The sequence below is a fragment of the Larus michahellis genome, chromosome 1 (genome assembly GCF_964199755.1).
Source record: "Larus michahellis chromosome 1, bLarMic1.1, whole genome shotgun sequence".
Taxonomy (NCBI): Eukaryota; Metazoa; Chordata; class Aves; order Charadriiformes; family Laridae; genus Larus; species Larus michahellis.
Window position 1 is genome coordinate 188,427,297 of NC_133896.1, and position 21,800 is coordinate 188,449,096.

At 39.4% G+C, this 21,800-nt stretch overlaps 1 protein-coding gene across 2 annotated transcripts in view; it reads right to left on the reverse strand.

Moving 5' to 3' along the window:
• The window catches only part of VWA8 (von Willebrand factor A domain containing 8), a 196,166-nt gene that overhangs the window by 37,503 nt on the left and 136,863 nt on the right, over positions 1-21,800 (reverse strand). For both annotated transcript variants that reach the window (XM_074564766.1, XM_074564775.1), the window contains 3 exons: positions 20,012-20,213; positions 13,061-13,142; positions 11,052-11,256 (listed from right to left, as the gene is read on the reverse strand). In XM_074564766.1, coding sequence (XP_074420867.1) covers positions 11,052-11,256; positions 13,061-13,142; positions 20,012-20,213 — 489 coding nt within the window. The remainder of the gene's footprint in view (positions 1-11,051; positions 11,257-13,060; positions 13,143-20,011; positions 20,214-21,800) is intronic.

Genomic DNA, 21,800 nt, shown 5'->3' on the forward strand with positions numbered 1-21,800 from the left:
GGGAAGGCTTCTTAAAAAGAAAAAGCTGAAGTGCTGAAACAATAACTATTTTCACAAGCTCTTATCCTGGTATTCGGAATAATACTGCATTACTGTGTGTTTCTTACCGTTGATCAGAAAGATCTGAGGTGGAATACACTTCACATGATTTAGGTTCTTAGTTTAATGCAAGTTAAGGAGGTGTGCAGTAGATTAATTAGTTGCACGATTAGACAGTCCTGGAAAGTAGGCAGATGTAGGCAGGATCTAGACTGCCAAGATCCCATTCTTCATTTACTTTTTTCATCATAAGGGAAAGAACCCTGCTAAGATGTAAATTAGAAGATATCCGTTCTTATCCTAGCATACCTGCTACACAGAGGGAAAGAATTAATGTGCTATTTTGCCTTCTAATTAATATATAACATATTAAACAGGGCAGTTCATAGTTAATGAAGAATACATGCTACTTTCCATACAACGCAATAAATTATTGTTGAAAAATATGAGTTACACAAATATAAAACCACTACACTACAAATACTACAGGGTTAAAATATCAATGTTTTCTTAATCAGCTTGCCTTCTTCATTAGCACTGTGCACAAAGATTGGGCATGTGTCAGAAGATCATTGCAGGAAAAGAAATGAAAACATCTTAAGACTTTTGTCCTACAGGCAATTTGGGAGATGTTAATTTCGTCATCAAGATCAGTGAAAAATCTTTTATCCAAACCATACATTATTATGAAAGAAGGCTGACTTTGGCTGTAACAAAACATGACTATTCTCCAGGTGAAAAAGGCATTAAATAATCCATCCCACAGTGGCACAAAGGAGTAGGAAATGTATTCCATGGAAAGCAGAATGTATCTCAGCAGATGTGCAAAAGACTGATTTTTCCCTGAAACAAATCTTTGTTTGCTTTTATCCCTCCCCCCACCCCTGCCAACAACCTTAAAACCTCAGTGTTACCCCAGGCTGCGTTTAACAGGTCACAAGAACATCCTTTCCTCCAAGACATTCTTTATCAGCGTGAATATAGGCATTATTTTCTCAAAGAGTATATAAAAATTCCTAACAGGCTAATCTGCCTGTTCCATGGTGGTTTTACATTCTATTGTAAAACTGATTCTACCCAAGACAGGAAGAAAATGTTTCATAACGTACTTGCACGAACTAGTGAGAGAAAGGCAAAAATAGGAACAAGAAAATCTAACGGCTTCTATTACTTTTACTTGTACCTTATCGTGTACAGGTTTTTTTTTATGTGCTAAAAATTAATACCACAATTTCTGTTCACATCAACAGCACAAAACTGAGCCCACAAGTCATTTTTCCACAGAAAGGAATATTCGGTATTAGACAAGACAATAATAATTTATGAAATACACTCTGTCTTCAATTGTATCCTGAAGTGAAAAAACATTAGTTGCACTGCAGTATATAATGCATTGAATAGGTTTTCTTCATTCATTTTGGCTTCATTTTGATTTTCTATCTTGTCTGTAAAACTTTGCAAGAATTCAAAATGAACTAATGAAGCTTCAAGCGTTATCTATCTGACATCCAGGAATTAAATTGCTCTCTCAAATAGCAAAATCATTCAAAGCATCACAGCTTTAATGGAATTTTGGATTTCTAAAATAAAAGTGAAATCACAGGTATGGTAACCTGGGTGGGGAAAGAGGTAGAGATTTGGAATGAAACACGTACAAAGGGATATGTGGCCTGCAAAGTGAAGGTTTTACACACCAGCTAAAAAAACCCCACTATGTAAAATGCAGTTGTCGCTGCCGTGGGTGGGTCTTCGTTTGAACTAAACGCTGTCACTCTATGAGCCAACTCAGAAACTCTGCAGCAGTAGGCGCATTAGACACTTTTGTTCATGAATATGTACTCTGTGGCTTAAAAGCTGGATAAACTAAATGAAGTAATGAGACAACACCGTGCATTTGCTTCCATCTGACAGATTCTCCGTTACGTTAACATCTGTGTAAATTCCATTTTACGCTTTCGTTATTAAAATTTGCCTAGTCAATCACGGAAGATGTGAGGTCATCACCTTGTTACTATGCAAATCCATTACAAAATATAATCAGAGCACACAGTGTCTGGTTTGGTTATTTATCATCACTACTACACCCCCCCATAAGATCAATAAACTTGGAAAACACCGAATTCTGTTTCTTCTGCAGCACACTGAATAATCAGCAGCTAGAAAGCTGGGGTAAGTGAATACACTCTGACAATTGGGAATACTCTGGACAGAACACCGCAGGGACATTGCACGGTCAAAAGAAAGTTGAAAAAAATTACACATGGAAGCAGAAAAGGCTTATTTTCTACGGAGCTAGGACCTTGTCAAACCTGTCCTTAAGAAGCAGAGACGTAAGTTATTAAGGATCAACTATGTTGTTTTGTTTTCTAAAGGAAAGCCTCCAGTATTTACCACTGCTGTAACATCAGATGATTTGAATTTTCATTACATTTTGCTAATTAGGGAACAACTTTCATAAGGGCAGAATTACTAGTTATGCGTTTGTCTCGCTGGGACAGCAGGATTTCAGCGGGGTTGGGAGCTCCAGCCTTTACGTCAGCGACGGGCACTGCCGCAGGCTTTTTGAGAGCTGCAAGACGGTGTGTTGAGGTTCTTATATTTTCTCCCACGAGAATTCCGGGCTTTCACAGGAAGGTCAGAGGAAGAAAGAGGAACTTTGTGCTGGATCCGCCTGCTCTAACTGAAAGTTAAGGTTATTTCCACTCCTGCTTCTTGTCTGTCTGCTCTAATTAGACTGGAAGACCTTCAGGAAAGGGAATGTATTTTAGACGTGTTTGCATAGTGTTTCCAGCAATGTTTTCATTTCAGCTGAGGACATTTATATGAGAAAAAGGAGCTGACAGAGAACCAACGATCTTTATCTGAATTGCTTTACCCAGTGGAGACTTGTAGAGATATGAACTTCCCGAGCTCTGTGTGTTCATGGCTTTCTAGTCTTATGTTTCCCCATACTCCAATGCCTTGTCTCCAGGGGTGGTATGCGTCTCCTACTCCTCACTTTGCTAAAATGAATCATGCGGTCCAGGAAAAGGCCACAGACTGTGTATTTGAGGCTTATGGATCTCAGAACTGCAAACTCTATCAAACTATATACCTTGTAATCCACTTACTGACTAGATAACTCTGTAATCTGCAGTATTTCCAGTTCTTCAGGATCCCCCGCAGGACTTCAGAATGCCATCATCTGGTTATTCCAAACTTACAAAAAAACTCTCTAGTGCATATATTTTTCATAATTTATGGGATTTGTACCGACAGTATTTAAGAGAGGAGATAAATCACTGTTATTAGCTCACCGGTGCCCCCACGTGGTGAGAAAAAACACTTGGTCTAAAGTAGGAAATCGAGCAGCAGGGGGGTGGTGGTGGGAAGGTCATGCTTTTCTCTCGAATCAAAAACCGCAGCTTTACCCAGTTCGGTCTTAACATCAAGAAAAAGACGGATTTTATTTTTTTTAAAATGTTATAAAGTGAAACATCGCTTTTAAAAAAGGAAAAAAAAAATCAATTGCATCAAAATGCTGTTTTTAGCAAAAAGCCCTTGCGTCATGGGTGATTTAAGCAGTTAAGCACTTAGAACACACAAAACAAACCCCCTTAATTTTTTTAGCCATTGGTGATGAACACATATACATTGCTGTTTTACGTTACTGACTTGAACATACGTTCATGTCTTCTAGCTGGACACAGAATAACTTATGTGTTCTGTTATCATTTTTGAGCACTGCTATAAGACTGTGAAGACGGCCATTTAAATCTGAAAAAAATATCTATTATTTACTGCATTTCTTGAGTCTATACTCATCCCAGCTAAGCATGTTTTGACCTCGAGCTATACAGAGTTAACATTTGTTTCCTTAGGTGGCTGCACTACATTTATATGCAATTTTTGCCCAATTTAAGGTATTTCTTACTGATTGTAGCATTCAAGGACATTCAAGCTTACAGAGGTACAAAGCATATTTATATATCCTTATGGGTTTATACTGCATTTACTCCACCTCTGACACTGCAGCGTAGACATACAGTGTGCACTTAAACAAGTGATAATGCTTACTGGCTCCAGATGTTGCAATAATTACATATTTAAATGTTTAGGGGTGTCCAAAGGGAAACAGTTATGGATGGATGAAGTAATTTTTTTCGTGTCTCCATTTGGCCACTTACAATGATTCACGCTTTGTGGAAACACTGCATCAGTAAAATGTTAACTAATCACAGCAGAAACCAAAAGAACATGCCTCTAGCGCTACTGGGAAAAGGAAGTGCAATTTAAGACAAAACCATTCATTTTTGACAGAAAGCTGTTCTCTCTGTCAGTTCTCCAGGGCAGAAAATCTTGAATGAAATCTCCCAAAACCTTAATCTAAAGCCTTCTTTATTCTTACATACACGTCATTTCTGTCTCCTTTTAGTGCCAAGGCCAAAACCATATCCGAAATATATCCAAGTCATGCTGAGCTGTCCACCCCCAGGACCTCTTCTAACAGAAAGAATCTGGGCCAGTACTGTATGAACTTCTCCATCTACTGCAGAACTGTCCCTAATGCATTTGTTGTTCAAACCACTGGTGAGACGCAAGCAGATTTTTTTCTCATTCATGCGTTTTTCTAGATTCATTCCACCATCTCAGTTTTATGATGCTGTGAACTCAAATGTGACTTAACTGTTCAGTTGGCTTTTTGCTAGAAAATAGATCAGGTCAAGTCACAAAAACAAAGTGGGGAAAGAAAATGAAAGAAAATTTCCGGCTGCTGCTTGTCTCTGGAAGGACCTGGTTTCATATTAAGGAATTGTCCAAATAAAAGTCTGCCCCAATGCAGGGGCTATTACTGATAGACACTATGTGAACAGTCTTTAGTGACACAAAGAAACGTTTTTGAACCAGGTGGGTAGAAACCTGCCCTAAGCAGGTGTCAAGTGTCTCTTACACACTTCCTTTGGACTCATCTACAAAGAAGTATCTGTATCTTTCCTCAGTTCATTCCTACCATATGTGATCTTGACATTACATCGGCTGAATCTGGATCATTTAAGGGACCATATATTGAGCTCTTACAACAGATACAGCCTGCACCAAACATTTCAGATTTTTTAGTTTCTGAGGAAAATACACACTACACAGAACACTTACGTATCATAGAATCACAGAATCATAGAGTACCAGGTTGGAAGGGACCTCAAGGGTCATCTGGTCCGACCTTTCTTGGCAAAAGCACAGACAAGATGGCCCAGTACCCTGTCCAGCTGAATCTTAAAAGTGTCCAATGCTGGGGAATCCACCACTTCCCTGGGGAGATTATTCCAAAGGCTAATTGCTCTCGTGAAAAATTTTCCTCTTGTGCTCAGTTGTAATCTCCCCAAGACTAATCTGTAGTCATCACCCCTCTTCTTTTCCATGTGACCCCTTGTAAAAAAGGAGTCTTCATCTTCTTTGAAGCCACCCTTTAAATACTGGAACATGGTGATAAGGTCTCCCCTAAGCCTTCTTTTCTCAAGGATGAAAAAGGTCAGTTCTCTGAGCCTTTCCTCATGTGGCAGGCTTCCCAGTCCTTTGATCAGCTTTGCGGCCCTTCTCTGGACGCTCTCCAGCCTGTCCACATTTTCTGTATAGCAGAGACCAAAACTGAAGACAGTATTCCAGGTGTGGCCTGACAAGCACTGAGTAGAGTGGGATAATGACTTCTTCATCTCTGCTGGTGATACCTTTGTTGATGCAACCCAGCATCCCATTGGCTTTCTGTGCTGCAGCAGCACACTGTTCACTCACATTGAGCTTGTTGTCCACCAAGACCCCCAGGTCCCTTTCCACAGAGGTGCTCCCCAGCTGGGTAGATCCCAGCCTGTGCAGCACTGCTGGACTATGTTCTCCCACTTGCAAGAATTTACACTTGTCCTTGCTGAACTTCACAAGGTTCTTGTTGGCCCATTCTTCCAGCATATTCAGGTCTTCCTGCAAGGTGGCTCTCCCTTCCGAAGTGTCCACAGAATCACAGAATCTTCATGGTTGGAAAGGACCCTTAAGATCATCAAGTCCAAACAAACAACCTACAATCTCTGCCCTTACGACCATGCCCTGAAGTGCCATATCTAGATGCTTCTTAAATACCTCTAGGGACGGTGGCTCAACCACCTCCCTGGGCAGGCTGTTCCAGCGCCTGACCACTCTTTCAGTAACGTAATTCTTCCTAATATCTAACCTAAACCTCCCCTGCCGCAACTTCAGACCATTTCCTCTGGTCCTGTCATTATTCACCTGGGAGAAGAGGCCAACACCCACCTCTCTCCAACCTCCTTTCAGGTAGTTGTAGAGGGCAATGAGGTCTCCCCTCAGCCTCCTCTTCTCCAAGCTAAACATGCCCAGCTCCCTCAGCCTCTCCTCATATGACCTGGTCTCCAGACCCCTCACCAGCCTGGTAGCTCTCCTCTGGACACGCTCCAGCACTTCAATGTCCCTCTTGTACAGAGGGGCCAGAACTGAACACAGTACTCGAGGTGAGGCCTCACCAGTGCCGAGTACAGAGGCACCATCACTTCCCTGCTCCTGCTGGCCACGCTATTCCTGATACAAGCCAGAATGCTGTTGGCCTTCTTGGCCACCTGGGCACACTGCTGGCTCATGTTAAGCTGGCCGTCCACCAGCGTCCCCAGGTCCTTTTCTGCTGGGCAACTTTCCAGCCACTCTTCCCCAAGCCTGTAGCGTTGCTTGGGGTTGTTGTGACCAAAATGCAGGACCCGGCACTTGGCCTTATTAAACCTCATAGAGTTGGCCTTGGCCCATTGATCCAGCCTGTCCAGGTCCCTCTGTAGAGCCCTCCTACCCTCAAGCAGATCAACACTCCCACCTAGTTTGGTGTCATCTGCAAACTTACTGAGGGTGCACTCAATCCCCTCATCCAGATCATTGATAAAGATATTAAACAAAACTGGCCCCAAAACTGAGCCCTGAGGGACACCACTGGTGACCGGCCACCAAGAGGATTTCACCCCATTAATCACAACTCTCTGGGCATGGCCATCCAGCCAGTTTTTAACCCAGCGAAGAGTACACTTGTCTATGCCATGATTTGCCAGCTTCTCCAGGAGAATGCTGTGGGGGACGGTGTCAAAGGCCCTACTCAGTTTGGTATGACCAGCAAACTTCATCAGGGTACACTTGATCCCATCATCCAGATCACTTATGAAGATAATAAACAGCAGTGGGCCCAATATCCATCCCTGGGGGACCCCACTTGTGACAGGTTGACAGTTTGAAATGGAGCTATTTACCACCACCCCCTGGGTGCAGCCAGTTCCCCACCCACCACACAGACCACTTGCCTAGACTGTAAAGCATCGGTTTCCCTGGGAGGAGGCTGTAAGGAACTCTGTTGAAAGCCTTGGAGAAATCCTGGTAGACGATGTCCACTGCTTGCCCCATGTCAGCTTACTTTGTAGCATGTTGGTTAGTGATAGCCTTGGCTGCAGTGATCACAATATGGTGGAGTTTGGGAATGTACATATATTATTTTATACATATAATATATGTAAAAGATATTAAATTGTATTATATATTATATATTTATATATCACACATATATATTATTATACATTATATATAATATATATTATTCTATATTATTATATCTCACATCTTATACATAACATATATATATGTGTTATATAAGTTATATATAACATACACTTACACAAATGGAAGTCGCACAGTGCACAGCAGCCCTAGAGCCCTTGAAAGCCAGTGCTGTCATTTTCTGCAGTATACAATCCTTACTCAAAAACAACAGCTCAACTATATCAGAATGTAATGTGTTCTTCCTATTTAATTTCTATCAATAACCTTTTGAGGTAACACAAGTAACACAAATTTACCAATGTCTGCCTATTGCCATGAAACTTTCAGGGCAAAATTTTAAAAACAAATTGTCTTTCAAATTCTTTTCAGATAATGAAGTGACCTTATTTTCAGAAACACCCAAAGAGTGAAAAAGCTCAACAATTCTTTGATTTCAGAGTTCATTGCTTTAGGAAATCCAGTATTTTGTTTAGATATTGTATGCACTCCAATTTAATCATTTCAGAATACTGTAGTCATATTTTGAGTTTAAAACTTCAATTTATGAAGAAAATTCCTGACCTGCCTATATAAATGCAAACTTATGTAAACATAAACCATATTTCCAGAAACTATTTTTATAGCCTCAAGACTTCAGCAGTTTGAACTCTGCTGAGTATATCAACAATACAAAACAAATGTTGACTGTTTTGAAGCCTGCCACGACATTATATCAAGGGAGTCTAATTACTGATTATAAGTGGAACAGCTGTTTGTTTTCCTCTGTTTCATTGCTTATGTACATACAGCCTGTTTCTGAGCTCTAATGTGTTTGTGAAAGCCAAAATGCAGCCCTAGAAGACTGCACCAATAGTTCCAACCAAAGCCTGGCTGAAGAGTTGCTTCTACTTCTTTGAACCTATATTTATATTGAAAGCTCTCTAATTCCTTTTTCTCTCAAAAGTCAGGAAGCTTCAGAGAGATTCACTGTGTTTTTGCAGAACAGTGGTTCCCAAATACCTAGGTGGGTTTAGTTTTGGTCTGAGAACATCACCATGAAGGACTAATGAGCTTTGCTAAGCCTGTGGCAGCTTTGTGGGATGCATCAATGGCAGCTGTTAGCGTGGGGTACATTGGGGGTGGGTGGGGAATGAATTCTAGCGATACGTGGAACACTGAGAATTTTCTTAAGTGAGTTTCTGCTACAAGATGATTGGGAACGGTAGGTTTAGTTAAGGACTTAGAGATGCCTCATTAGACTCCAAAATACTTAACAGGAGCATGAGCATGAAACATTACACAAAAGAAGGTGATTTTCACACACCTGAATGAACAGATCAACACATGGTTGCAAATTATCTCCAATTCTGTAAAAACAGGTATCAGGAAATATTTAGCTGCAGCTTTCTTAGCAAAGTAACTGTCTCTAGAACAGGAAACACTGGAGCTCTTACTATGTTTACCTTACACGGAATCTACACGGATATGCTTTCAAGCTAACAGGATCCTTTCGTTCCCGGAAATTAATGGCTTAATAAAGTACTGCTTTTATGTCTAGGTCCATTGAGAAATTGAGTTAAGTAGAAAAGGTGAAGACCCTTATCTTCAAACAGAGTTAACATAGCAACTACATAACTATTATCTTACTGGAGAGGCACAAAAAAATAAAATAAAGGATGGAATTTATTGCTTATTGCTCTGTAATGCTCTGGTACACAAAGTTTCTTAGGTCTCATTATCTTTCCATTGAAAGCAAAGTGTGTAAAGTAGAGGAAAAGAAGTTAGAAGTTAGTAATCACGCAAGTCTGAAGATCACATGGGAGGCTTTGTTTCAGCCCTTTAGCTCAAATCAAACAGTATGCCATTCTGAGTGCCGACAAACCACTGACTTGAGCTATATACTCTGCATTGACAGCTAGAAAGAAGAAAGATACTCTAAGAAGATTTTACCCTGTAACATGCCCAGTAAGTAGAGAGGCAAACTGTCAGGAGCGAGAAATTCTACAACAGAACTTGAAAATTGCTTTGTGGCTGTGGGAAAACTTCTCAGCCTATTTTTTAAAATAGTTACTTGACATTACTAGTTAAATGACTTAAAATTTTCTGACGATGTGTACTTTCCAAGCCGGTATTCTCTAATATTTAGTTGACTAAGACTGATAGTATAGTAATACCGTTGACTAAAATTAAAAGTTATCAGAAAAAAAATAAAATAAAACAAGTAAAACTCTTAACTGTTCCTCCTGGCTCTTTTCATTTCTACTTGTCAACTTGATCAGTAGATGAAATTGGGCTGGGTGTAGACCGACTATAGCTGACCATAAGATGGTGCTAGTGCTACTGCATTGGTAATAAAAATGGCACTGGTAAAGCAAGAAGGAACCACACAAACATGCTGCTGGGTAACAGCTTCCTTTTCTCATTATTTTTATGAAAGGCATTTGCTGAGGGTCCAGTAACAAGAACGCATCAGTTCTTGCACAAGTTTCTATAACGGCAGAACATCTTGTAGAAAGGGAGCTCACAGCGGGAAAAGAAAGTGAAAGAGCTACCTTTTCAGCCTAACAAATGTCATTCATGCTTGAGATAGCTGGACACCTCGTAAAAAAAAAATAGATCTAATTTAGAAAAGACTCATCCCTGTTTTCTGTTCTAATGTACTGTGAAATTCATGAAACAGAAATAATTGCAATTGTAGATAGAGACAGCATCTTTCTAGTAAAAAGCAGAGAAGTTCCCCTAAAGCACGCTTGTTCTTTGAAGTGATACCTTCTCCAGTCACGAACAGAAATTAAAGATGGAAATGAGTAGTCCTGAATTTTCCCTCTGTGTTGCAATGGTAATCATACGTATTAGCCAGTACATTAACACTTGTATACACATACGTACATACACACACACAGAGCATACGTGCATATGCTGTATATTTTCAACATCTGCCTAAATATTCCACAACAGAACATGGCTGTATGGAGACTCTTGAAACTCTGCTCAGCTGGAAGAATTTTCAAAATCAGCCAAGCGCACTACTGTGAACTCAAGGCATCTTCCACCTAGGCTTCCTGTTTCTCTTCTGAAGTACAAAGACAATATTTTTTCACAAGTATTTCAACTTTGGAAAAGTATATGCTTTCCTTAAAAATTAATTTCATTTATTCTACATTTTGAAAGTTGCAGTTAAAAATCAGGAGGAGATAAAGGATTCATTTGCATTTAAATGTACTGGAATTTGGCAAAAATACGAACACTGCAAGACAAAGAGATTGTCAGTAACGATAATTACAGGGGTCACAAATAAGCTTTCTAATTAAGCTATTGTGTCTTTTCTTTCCGCCAAGACGTCTATTCAACTTTTCTCGCAGGCCTATGTCTACTTCACAGTGTTTTTCGACACAGCTCTCCCTTGACCCCTCTTTCCCAGCTGAAAATTCATTTTCATCATCAGCTTTGTGAAGTCCTACCTGCACAGGACGACCATCTTCTTGGCCAATCATGTTCCTCCAGTCCTGCAGCGACCGCTGGAGGCTGTCCAGCCCGGTCTCCCAAAGCCTCACACCGCCTCCCATGTCCACGGTAACCAAACCTACTTTGCCCAGTGGTGCCAACAAGGCATCGGCATCCGAGATCTTGGAGAGCCAGGATGTATAAGGAGAGAGAGATTGTGATCTGAAAAACAAGAATTAACGTGATCTTTCTTGAATGTGCAATTAAAAAGAGGATGAGTATTTCTGTAGTTAAGGTGGCAATTAAATGAAATTACATCCTCATTCTATGAAAGACTATAACTAAGCCCTGCAGACTCACAATTTTATCTGAAACATTCCACCTACTGAAAGCGCATGCGATCGAAAGATACTTGTCAGTATAAAAAGCAGTATAAAAGACCAGGCTGAAAGGGAATGTGTTGCCTAGCCCCCTGCTGTATCTCATCTATCTGAAGAAAATCAGTCTTTACAAAAAACCCACAAAGAATATGAAAAATTTAAAAATGCGTTATAGAAAAATGCAAAACTACAAAAGAAACAGGAGAGAACACGACCTGGGCACTGAGGAAAATACCTTTCCATCAGCTTAATGTAACACCTTTCTCTAGTGCTTTAATAAAAAATGAAGATTTAAAAACTCATTTAAAAACGGCACATCTTTATGCACAGAGAATCTCAGCACTGTTTTAAGCAGTCAACTTGCAGACAAAAATTTACTGCTGAAACAGAGGGCCTAATAGCTATGTAATACAAAGGGGAATTTATATAAAGTAGGAAAGATTATAGATAATAATAGAAAGGTTATTAGATTGTAGCATAGAACTATTCATCCATATGAAAAGTCACTTTATTTATCAGTTCTTAATGAAGTAAATTTTAAAATCTGGACTTCCGCTCAGATTTGCTATAAATAGCTTAAATCCTCATACTAGGTTAATGGTCATGATGTTAAAATTTGGCTTTGTAATTTTTGTAATTTCTTGTAAAATCCTAGTATAAAATAAAGTGTGATTCACTACTATTTCTATGTTAATGCCTTACACTTTTGGATGACTGCGTAAGACGTAGGCCAATGGATCAATTATAAAATGGTAAACAGTCCAAAATTAATTCTCTGTTAATTAAAACATTCCACAGATGATTAATGAGGCAGAATTATTTAAATAAGAATCAATTAATATGGTCAAAACCAACATCTAATGGATAGAATAAAAAAACCATAAGAGCATAAAATTCCTTATGTGTGGGCTTCATACATGTGCTATTTAAACATGCAAAGCTGAGAGACTGCTATTTAAAAGAAAAGCCTTTATTATTATTGCAGTGGAAAACGAAAATGTGTAATTAAAATATATGTTTATATCATAAAATATTTGCAAATATGCTCCACAAGGGTGAGAGATTGATGTTAAAACCATACAGAACCATCCAGAAGCCACATAGCTTGGCTATTCTAATGTATCACGCAAGACACTTGTCTATCATGCAAGATAATTGTGAGGGAATGTATATTTTCCAAAGAGAGAACCAAAACACAGAGAAGCTCAAGTTATTTTCAAGGTGAATTTTATATTGGACCAGAACTTGATTCCTGGTTTCCTAACACCTAGATCTGCCTATCTCTTTAGACCCCCAAAGGCAGAGAAAAAGGAGAAGAAAATAAAGAGCAAAATGAAATGAAAGACAGTGGAGGATAAAGCAGGTGAAGAGGGGGAAAGAGCAAAGGGAATGAAAATCAGAAGGTAAAGCTACCTTTCATATTTACTAATTAATTGCTACATTTTCATTGATATCACCTAGTAAACAGATAAAAAATGCTGACAAAAATATGCTACGACAGTTGCAGAAATTTACACACTAAGTATGAATTATTCTTACTTTCCACATCAGAAATATTTGCTTATCCTGAAGTAATAATACACACTAAATTCTCTTTGCTCTTCCTGTAAGACAGAGAGGCTGCTCTAATCACTAAAATCAGTTACCTAGGAATAGCAATGTATTTGATTTTCTTTGAGTTAAGATCTGTTACTTCCAAGTATCCAGCCGCTTGTGGAGGAGTGACATCTGAAAATAAACAAACACGTTATTTTTCTGCTTCGTGATTAACTGGTTATTGCATTTGCATTTAATAGATTAAATTTAAACATTTCATTATACAGTACCTGTCAGAAAATGATAAGCTTTCACATTCAACACAGAAGTATAACTTGCAAATACAGAATTGTTTTACTATCATTATAGTGAGCAACAAGACAGGCACAATTATATAAAGAATAATACATTTGTATAGCAAAAGTCAATATTACACATAAATGTAGCCCTACTCACAAAAGCACTAATCAGGCATTAATGCAGTCCCTAACTCACTGCTTTTACCTGCCACTGACGATGTCAGCTGTATATCTGACTTTAAAAGCATATTGAGGAACACTTCAAAACATTATGCTTATGATTCCCACTTGCAAATTTCTCAAGAATATTAACCTAAATCTTATTGCCTTAAATTGAACCACTCTTTTTGCAGGTAGAGTCTCAGTATGCAAAGATTTTTTAACTCCATAGTAAATAGCCGTAGACTGTCAGGCATTTAATATTCTGTTTATAGACAGTTTAATGAATACAGCTAATACCAAGTCTAGATTTCCTTCTGAAACATCTCCTTGAAATGAAGGAGAGCCTGATGTTACCTGCAGAAGTGTTGATGCACGCATACAGCACACACAGAAAAGACCAGAACGATCCTCAGTATAAGGGGATCTAATATTCAAACGAGTACGAGGAATAACGACAGCAGCCCTTTATGCATATCTCCTGTATCTACATAGCTATAGTATGCATATCTACAGTAGGACATCTGTTGACTTCACTCATCTTCATAAAAATGGAAATATCAAACACATCGAGAAGAGGAAAAAAAAAGTCTGGAAAAATGCAGGTTTGTGGGCCACAGAGCACTTTTTGTTTCGCTCACATTTTGTTACTGTTTTAAAATGTGCTCTTTCTTTAGGCAGCAATGGAGGATAAGATAAACATTAAAAATTCTGATGAAGATCTAGAACATAGAGCTGATACTGCACTGGAAGGGGTAGAACTGTGGGATAAGAAAAACTAAATTAATAAATTAGAGGGAGAACACAAATTAAACAAATTAAATTATAAAAAGACAAAGGATTGCAGAGAAGGAAGCTGAAGAAAAGGTAATCAAATGTTTAAATGCAACACAGGAACAACTGGCCAGGCCCCAGAACTGCAGTCAAGAATCCTAAGATGAAACATGAACATCAGATCTAAATAAGTGCAGTTTGTTCCTCTTTTGCCGAAGCCTGATGGAGAAGAATAGCTATGCACAGCTCTAGACATCCAACTTTAAGGAAAACATAGGCACACGAAATAGTCCTGGGTGTGAAAAAGAGGTTAGAACAGAAGACAAATGTAAGGAATTGATTTTGGTTTTTTGTCTAAAAAGAGACTTTTTTTTTTTTTTTTTGGAAAAACACATGTCCCATAATATCTAAAAGATTCTTACAAAGAGAGCAATATTACCCTGACTGAGTGGAGGTGACATGAAGTATACAGGTTTTTTTACAGCAGAAGAAGCTGGATACTAGGAAAAGCCTTTCTTATACAAGGAGTGAAGCATTGCAACAGGCCAATTGTTCAACAAACACCAGTTAAGAACAATCTAAACATGTGTCATCCTGTCCTAATATAAACAGGTGGACCAGATGATGTGTTGAGGTTATTCCCGTAACTGTGTGTGTGTTATACTACATGTCGTTCCAGTTACTGTCACACTAACATAGATACACACTCGGCAACAAACTGTTATTTTATATTCATATATGGAAAGTGCTGAGAATCCCAGTAAATATTTGCTCTCAAGTAGCCCTCATTTCTATAGCTTTATTTTTAGAATAAACACTAACACTTATTTGCTGGATTCTGCCATCATCCCTTGTCTGAGTTTATATTTTGCAGCCATACGTCTATTTGGCAGTTTTGGGGAAATTATTACTATGTGTCTTTTCAAACACAACTATTAGCCTGGTTTACAGTTCAAATAAAACATAAAGGAAATTACTTCTTTGCTTGTTGTTCCTGGAACAGTTTCAGTAATACATACTGGAGTATACTAGGCTTTGGCTGAGTACTTTGAATTATTAATAGAAATGGAAGGCTGTGTGCCAGAACTGACCAGTTGAGCAAGAAGATGAGAAAGAAAGCCTGACAGATACACAAACGGAAGCAAGAATATGAAACGACTTCTCAAAGGGAACATAAGGATTAGTGCAAGAACTTCAAGGGAATGCCACGTACTCGATTTTTATGCCTTTGCTTCACTACACCATCTCCCAGGAAAGGATACAAAGACTTATGAATGAAGCCTTATACAACTTCTGTAGGTAAGTAACTACAGGTTTCCAATGGAGAAACAGCAGCGCAGAATCGCCAAATATCCAAAGGCCCCCATGACTTATGCAGCACAGTCAGGAACAAGCAACACTGAATCTCCAAGGGACCAAGACTATTAAGCAGCCAATGGTAGCAGTTAAATGTGCATTCAATTAAATATTCTGTCAGTTAGTGAGATTGAGGGGCAAAGTCCAGAAGAAACAATAGCCCAGCAGAGAGGGCTGCAAATAGTGGATCTCAAATGGGTACAGTAAGGACTAGTACCTTATAATCTCACCTTCCAAGTGAGTACAAGAATCACAGAATTACAGAATCACAGAATGGTAGGGGTTGGAAGGGACCTCTGGAGATCATCTAGTCCAACCCCCCTGCCAGAGCATGGACACCTAGAGCAGGTTGCACAGGAACACGTCCAGGCGGGTTTTGAATGTCTCCAGAGACGGAGACTCCACCACCTCTCTGGGCATCCTGTTCCAGTGCTCTGCCACCCTCAAAGTCAAGAAGCTCCTCTTCACGTTTAGGTGGAACTTCCTATGCTCAAGTTTGTGCCCATTACCTCTTGTCCCGTCACTGGGCACCACTGAAAAGAGCCTGGCCCCATCCTCCTGACACCCACCCTTTAAGTATTTATAAGCGTTGATAAGGTCCCCCCTCACTCGTCTTTCTTCCAGACTGAAGAGACCCAAATCCTTCAGCCTTTCTTCATAGGAGAGGTGTTCCAGTCCCCTAATCATCTTGGTAGCCCTTTGCTGCACCCTCTCCAGCAGTTCCCTGTCCCTCTTGAACCAGGGAGCCCAGAACTGGACACAGTACTCCAGGTGCAGCCTCACCAAGGCAGAGTAGAGGGGGAGGATGACCTCCCTCCACCTGCTGGCCACACTCTTCTTGATGTAACCCAGGATGCCATTGGCCTTCTTGGCCACAAGGGCACATTGCTGGCTCATGGTTATCCTATTGCCCACCAGGACTCCCAGGTCTCCTTCCACCGAGCTGCTCTCCAGCAGGTCAGCCCCCAACCTGTACTGGTGCATGGGGTTATTCCTCCCCAGGTGCAGCACCCTACACTTGCCCTTGTTGAATTTCATGAGGTTCCTCTCTGCCCAACTCTCCAACCTGTCCAGGTCTCTCTGTATGGCGGCCCAGCCTTCCGGTGTGTCAGCCACCCCCCCCAGCTTTGTGTCATCAGCGAACTTGCTGAGGGTGCACTCTATCCCCTCATCCAGGTCGTTGATGAATATATTGAAGAGGACTGGACCCGGTACTGACCCCTGGGGAACACCACTTGTCACTGACCTCCAACTAGACTGTGCCCCTAATCACGACCCTCTGAATGCGTGTCTCTTTTCTTCTGTCTTCCCATTTTCACTTGGAAAGATTTTGGATTCATGCCACAACAATGGCAATGCTAGGTCCTTCTAATCCAGTATTCTGTCTCCAAGAGATGTTAGATGCTTGAAAGACAAGCACACCTCGTATTTTCCTCAAGTCACCAATCAGTTCCAATCTAGGGGCTTCTTAAGCTGAATGTGGTGTCTCTTGTTTTTATTTAGTAACTTTCTATGAGTTTGTCATTTTCCTTTGGATCCCATGTTTCAGCACTCACAACATTCTTTGGGAAGAGGTTTCACAGGTTGGTTCATTGCTTTGTGAAGAACCACCTCTTTTTGTCTGTTTTGATGAAGTTCCAACTAGCTTCATTAGCTAGCCCCTAACTCTGGTACCCAGTGTAAAATTGTTGCTTTTTCCACATCTCCATGCCCTACATGTTCTTATAGAACTCCACCATATGCCCCTTTCCTGATCTTGTCTCCACATGCAGGAGGTTTGGCCAATGTAATCTTGCTCATCCTTGTTGCCCTTTTCTGAACTTATCCCAGTTCAGCATTCTCCCACCTTCAGAAAGAGGAGCAAAACTACACGGTGTTAAGGACACATGGATTTACAGAACAACACAAAGATGTTATCTGTTTTTCTCTATTTCTTCCCTAGTAATTCTTAACATTTCATTTGCTTTTTTGACTGCTACTGAGCTTTGGACTGATATTTTAATGAAATGCTATCATAACCCCAAAATCATGCTCTTGAGATGTACTGACCAGCCCCACCATTTTAGACATAGAATTTGGACTCTGCTCTTTCTTTCTTCCTTCATGTACGCTATATTTATCTATACTGAATTTCATCTGCCATTTCTATTGCAGTCAGCATTGTAGTCCTCCTGTAATCCTTCATGGTGAATCCTTTCTACCATGAATAATAACCAGTATCATTAGCAAACACTGCCACCTCACTGTTCATTCATTTTTCCATTTTTTCCACGACTATGCTGAGTAGCACAGGTCTCTGTAGGACTCCACTTGTAGCTCTTCCTCCACTAGAAGAGTTGACCATTAACTGATAAATGGAAATGTCTGAAGTCCTGAAAAAAGGCTATGGAATAGAAAACGTAGAGTCTTCCTCGGGTCCAATTTAATTGTGTCAGTAAGGTCATATTAAACATGATTCAGATAAGATCAATTTTGGTACTTCATAAATTAAAACATCATTTAGGAAAGAAAAATCATTCAGCTTAAATGGCTATAAAGCACTCTACAAACTATAGCTCATAAAATTTTCTATAAATTTAAAGCTATCAATCACTATTCATGGCTATATTTCACCACAGTTGAGGGGGAAAAAAAGAAAAGCTATCTTGTTCAGCTAGAACAACAGATATTAATTAAACTGCTTGGTCAGACAGAAGCCAATTCTCAGACAGATAATTTATTCAGGTCACTGGTATCCATGATTCATGAAGAATGTCCCTTGGTTTTTAATTATATTAATCTAGCATTATAATGTGTTACATACCACAGCAACTTAAAAGATGTTTAGAAGTAACTGTCAGGTTAACTGTTAGGTATCATTTGGAAGCATGGTATCCTTCCCTCACTCCCAAACAAATAAACTAATTTTATCAAAAGCTCAGAAGATTTACCTGCGGAATTTTTATACCATCCACTTCAGGGTTAGGTTTGTTTTTTTTTTAATGTGAAGGCCTAAAAAAAATTATGCAGTCTGACTCTTCAGCAGTTTATAAAGTATGAGAAGATTACAGCCTGAAGTGGTATACCTAGTTCCAAGATCATCATGCTAACTCTAACCTATTATTAAGTTTAATCTTTTTAAAAGCTAACCTTTTCTTGACAAATATAGGTAACTTCTATTTTCCACCCTGTTTACATCCTTGACTTTGTTTCTTCAGTCAAGTAAATGTTTTATCCTTTTAGTAATAAATAAAAGGATTTCTCTACACAGGTAAGTTAATCTGCGTTAAATGAGGGCAGACACATTAGATCATTTATTTTATAAAAGGGAGTTGATTTGGAATAAAAAATTTATTCTGGGACAGAGAGTTCATATACAGAACAAATCAGGAACAGCTTCTTGTGCTGAATTCAAAAAAATCTACCGTTCTACCATATACAAATATTTTCTGAGGTTTCTCTTTTGATACTGACCTTTCCTTGGAGATTTCTAGAGGTAATTAATGCAAAACTCACAAAGCCTGTTATTTATCGCTAATTGGTATATTTTCAGTTATCGGCTGAAGAAGCTAAAGACACAATGATAACATAAAGCTTGGCACGGTAGCACAAATAAGTCTGAGGTCTGTAGTCTATACCTGCTTTATTAGTGTGTAAAAGGAGGATGCTTTTGGGGTATGTGAATGTTGCTCATACAACGCTCTCTTGGACAAGAGAACTAAAAAACCTGGGCCTCTTCAGTTTGGAGAGAAGGTCGATGTGACTGAAGGTTACAAAGTCACGAAGGTGATGGTTAAGGTGATGCAGAACTGTGATTCACCCAAGCCTGCAATGATAGAACGAGGGGCTCTTGATAAACCTCGTAGGAGATCAGTTGATGACAGAGAGTAGTGAACTTCTGAGCTTGCTCTGGAGACACACAAGTTCAAAGAGGGACCAGACAAACTTGTGGACAACAGGTCCATAAAAGGAGATTTCAAGGCTGAGGCAGGGATGCCCCCTGCAACATCCCTAATAAAATTACTGCAAATGTTGAGAAAGTATGAAGGGGAAGACTGAGAAGTGGTCAGGCTCACATGCATTCCTGAAATAACCTCTATTGGCCCTGCTGCAGACAGAATACCGAGCGAGATGGACAACAGGTTTGTCTTATCACTGTGTGTCTGCGTGGCACTGAGCAGAGGCTGGAAGTACTGGTGAAGGACGATTGCTGAACTGGAATGATCATATTCCTGTAGCTGGTTCCCAGTGAGGACAGAGGGAGATCCCATCCACTGGGATATTCACAGTGTAGGTAGCCCGTTAATTCCTCAGAAATATAATTCAGCATGTTAATAAGATCCAAATTAATTTTAAAAATGAGTGCAACTAACTCTCAAATGCTTGCTTTGTGATTATTTAAAAACATTTTGGAAAAATTCATGAGTGATTGCAGTTTACAAAACAAAACCAAGTGTGCACAGTTGTTGCAGCACAAGTATATGAACCTCTTACCTTTTGGGTAAATGTCTTTCAAAGGCACATCTCCAGGTGCTAAAATTCTGACTATTTGATTAGAAGCCAATAAAGTCGCACAATTGGTTTGTTTTGCAGCTCCTGTTTTCCTCCGGGCTCCATAATAAAACGGATCAGAAGGAGAAGCACGTTTGTGACTCAGAGAGGAGTTTCTTTTCCAGCTATACACTTCACTAGGAGACTGCAAGAGAGAAGGAGTCTAGTGAACAAAATGTTACTATTATTGAGCCTAAGAACAAGTGTTTCTTGATAAGTTCCACTTCTTATCTAATTTCAAAACAAATGTGGCTACTGTGGTTCACTCTCATGTCACCACATGACAAGGAAAAGACCTGGATTATTTTGTCATTAAAAACTCCTATAGGTGTGAAAAACAACAGACTGCCTACACAAGTTTTAGGAATTGAGACTCTTTGAATATCTGAAGCTGAATCGACGTATTTTTTCATGTTGAACCAGGAACAGAAAGCACCACAAACAGATATTTCAGTAATGAATTCAAAGCTAGACATTAAGGCTGGGATTTGACTCCTGGAACAGAGACATAAATGTAGGTGTCCACATCTGAGCCAGAGTTCTTCGTCTCCCGCTATAGGCAGTAGAGCCTAGAGAATAAATCACCTCATCTTGAAGAAGCCCTCTACGTTTGGTCATCTGAGCATTGCTACTATGAATAAGAGCTCAGATACCTTGTTCCTACTAAACACCTACACCATAAACACTGAATCTGAAGTTTTGTCCCACCTCCCTCACATTCACCTTTAGCACCCCCTCTTTGACGTTCACACAGAGATTTAAAACCATGTATAAGGAAAGACAGGGCCTCAGTCTAAATCAAGGAGAGCAAAACGCTTCATCACCAGTGTTGGTATTGAAGTGTGTAGCATCTTTACTACTCCCTCCTCTAGACTAACTCCTTTTTCCAGCAATAAACTCACATCTATTATAAATGGTACCAAAAGCTAGTACAATCAATCTGGTAATATAAATGCAAATCAAGTAAAACTCAAAAGCTAATTGCAAAGGCAGGGAATGTCTTATTGACAAAAGCTTATTTTGGAATCATTTTGGATTTCAGACTATTTTCTTCAATCATTTGGCTTTCCCAAAATTCAGGTCTGTTAGCAGTTACATTGTCTAATTTGCCCCAATTTATTACACAAACATGACACAGACTTATTTATTCCGTAAGCACCACCCTTTCTATGTATCATTAGGTAGTAAATATAAATAAATCTAAAGAATTAAACATACTGCTTTTATTTTCCCCGTGTTTACCTCTATTCCTTGCAACAGCCTTAGTCATTACACTGTTAACTTTCACTTTCCTTTCTGGTCCTTTCCTAATTGTGTCACAGGAGTGAGCACAATTACATGCAGTATTTACACTTAACTATATTATTAAATAGTGAAGGGGATGTGTGATTTTGTTACGATTTTCTGGGTCTTTTTTCTTTTTCTTAAAGCTAGAGTCTTGCTAGCTGCTGCACACTGACCAAAAAGTTCACACTGAACAGTCCAAAATGATACCGATATCCTTGTTCTCGGTGGTTATATTTCATTAAAAATCTATAAAAACACAAGATCTAGAAAATATCCCTCTTGCCAGCACTATTCAGAACTTGCCTACAATGAATTTTATCCGTGCTAGACATCATGGTCTCCAATTTCTTATTTCAAACTCCACTCAAATCCCTCTAGATTAGACTACCCTACCAAACGGTGTACACCACATGAATTTGTCATTTACTGTCATTCCCTTCTTTTT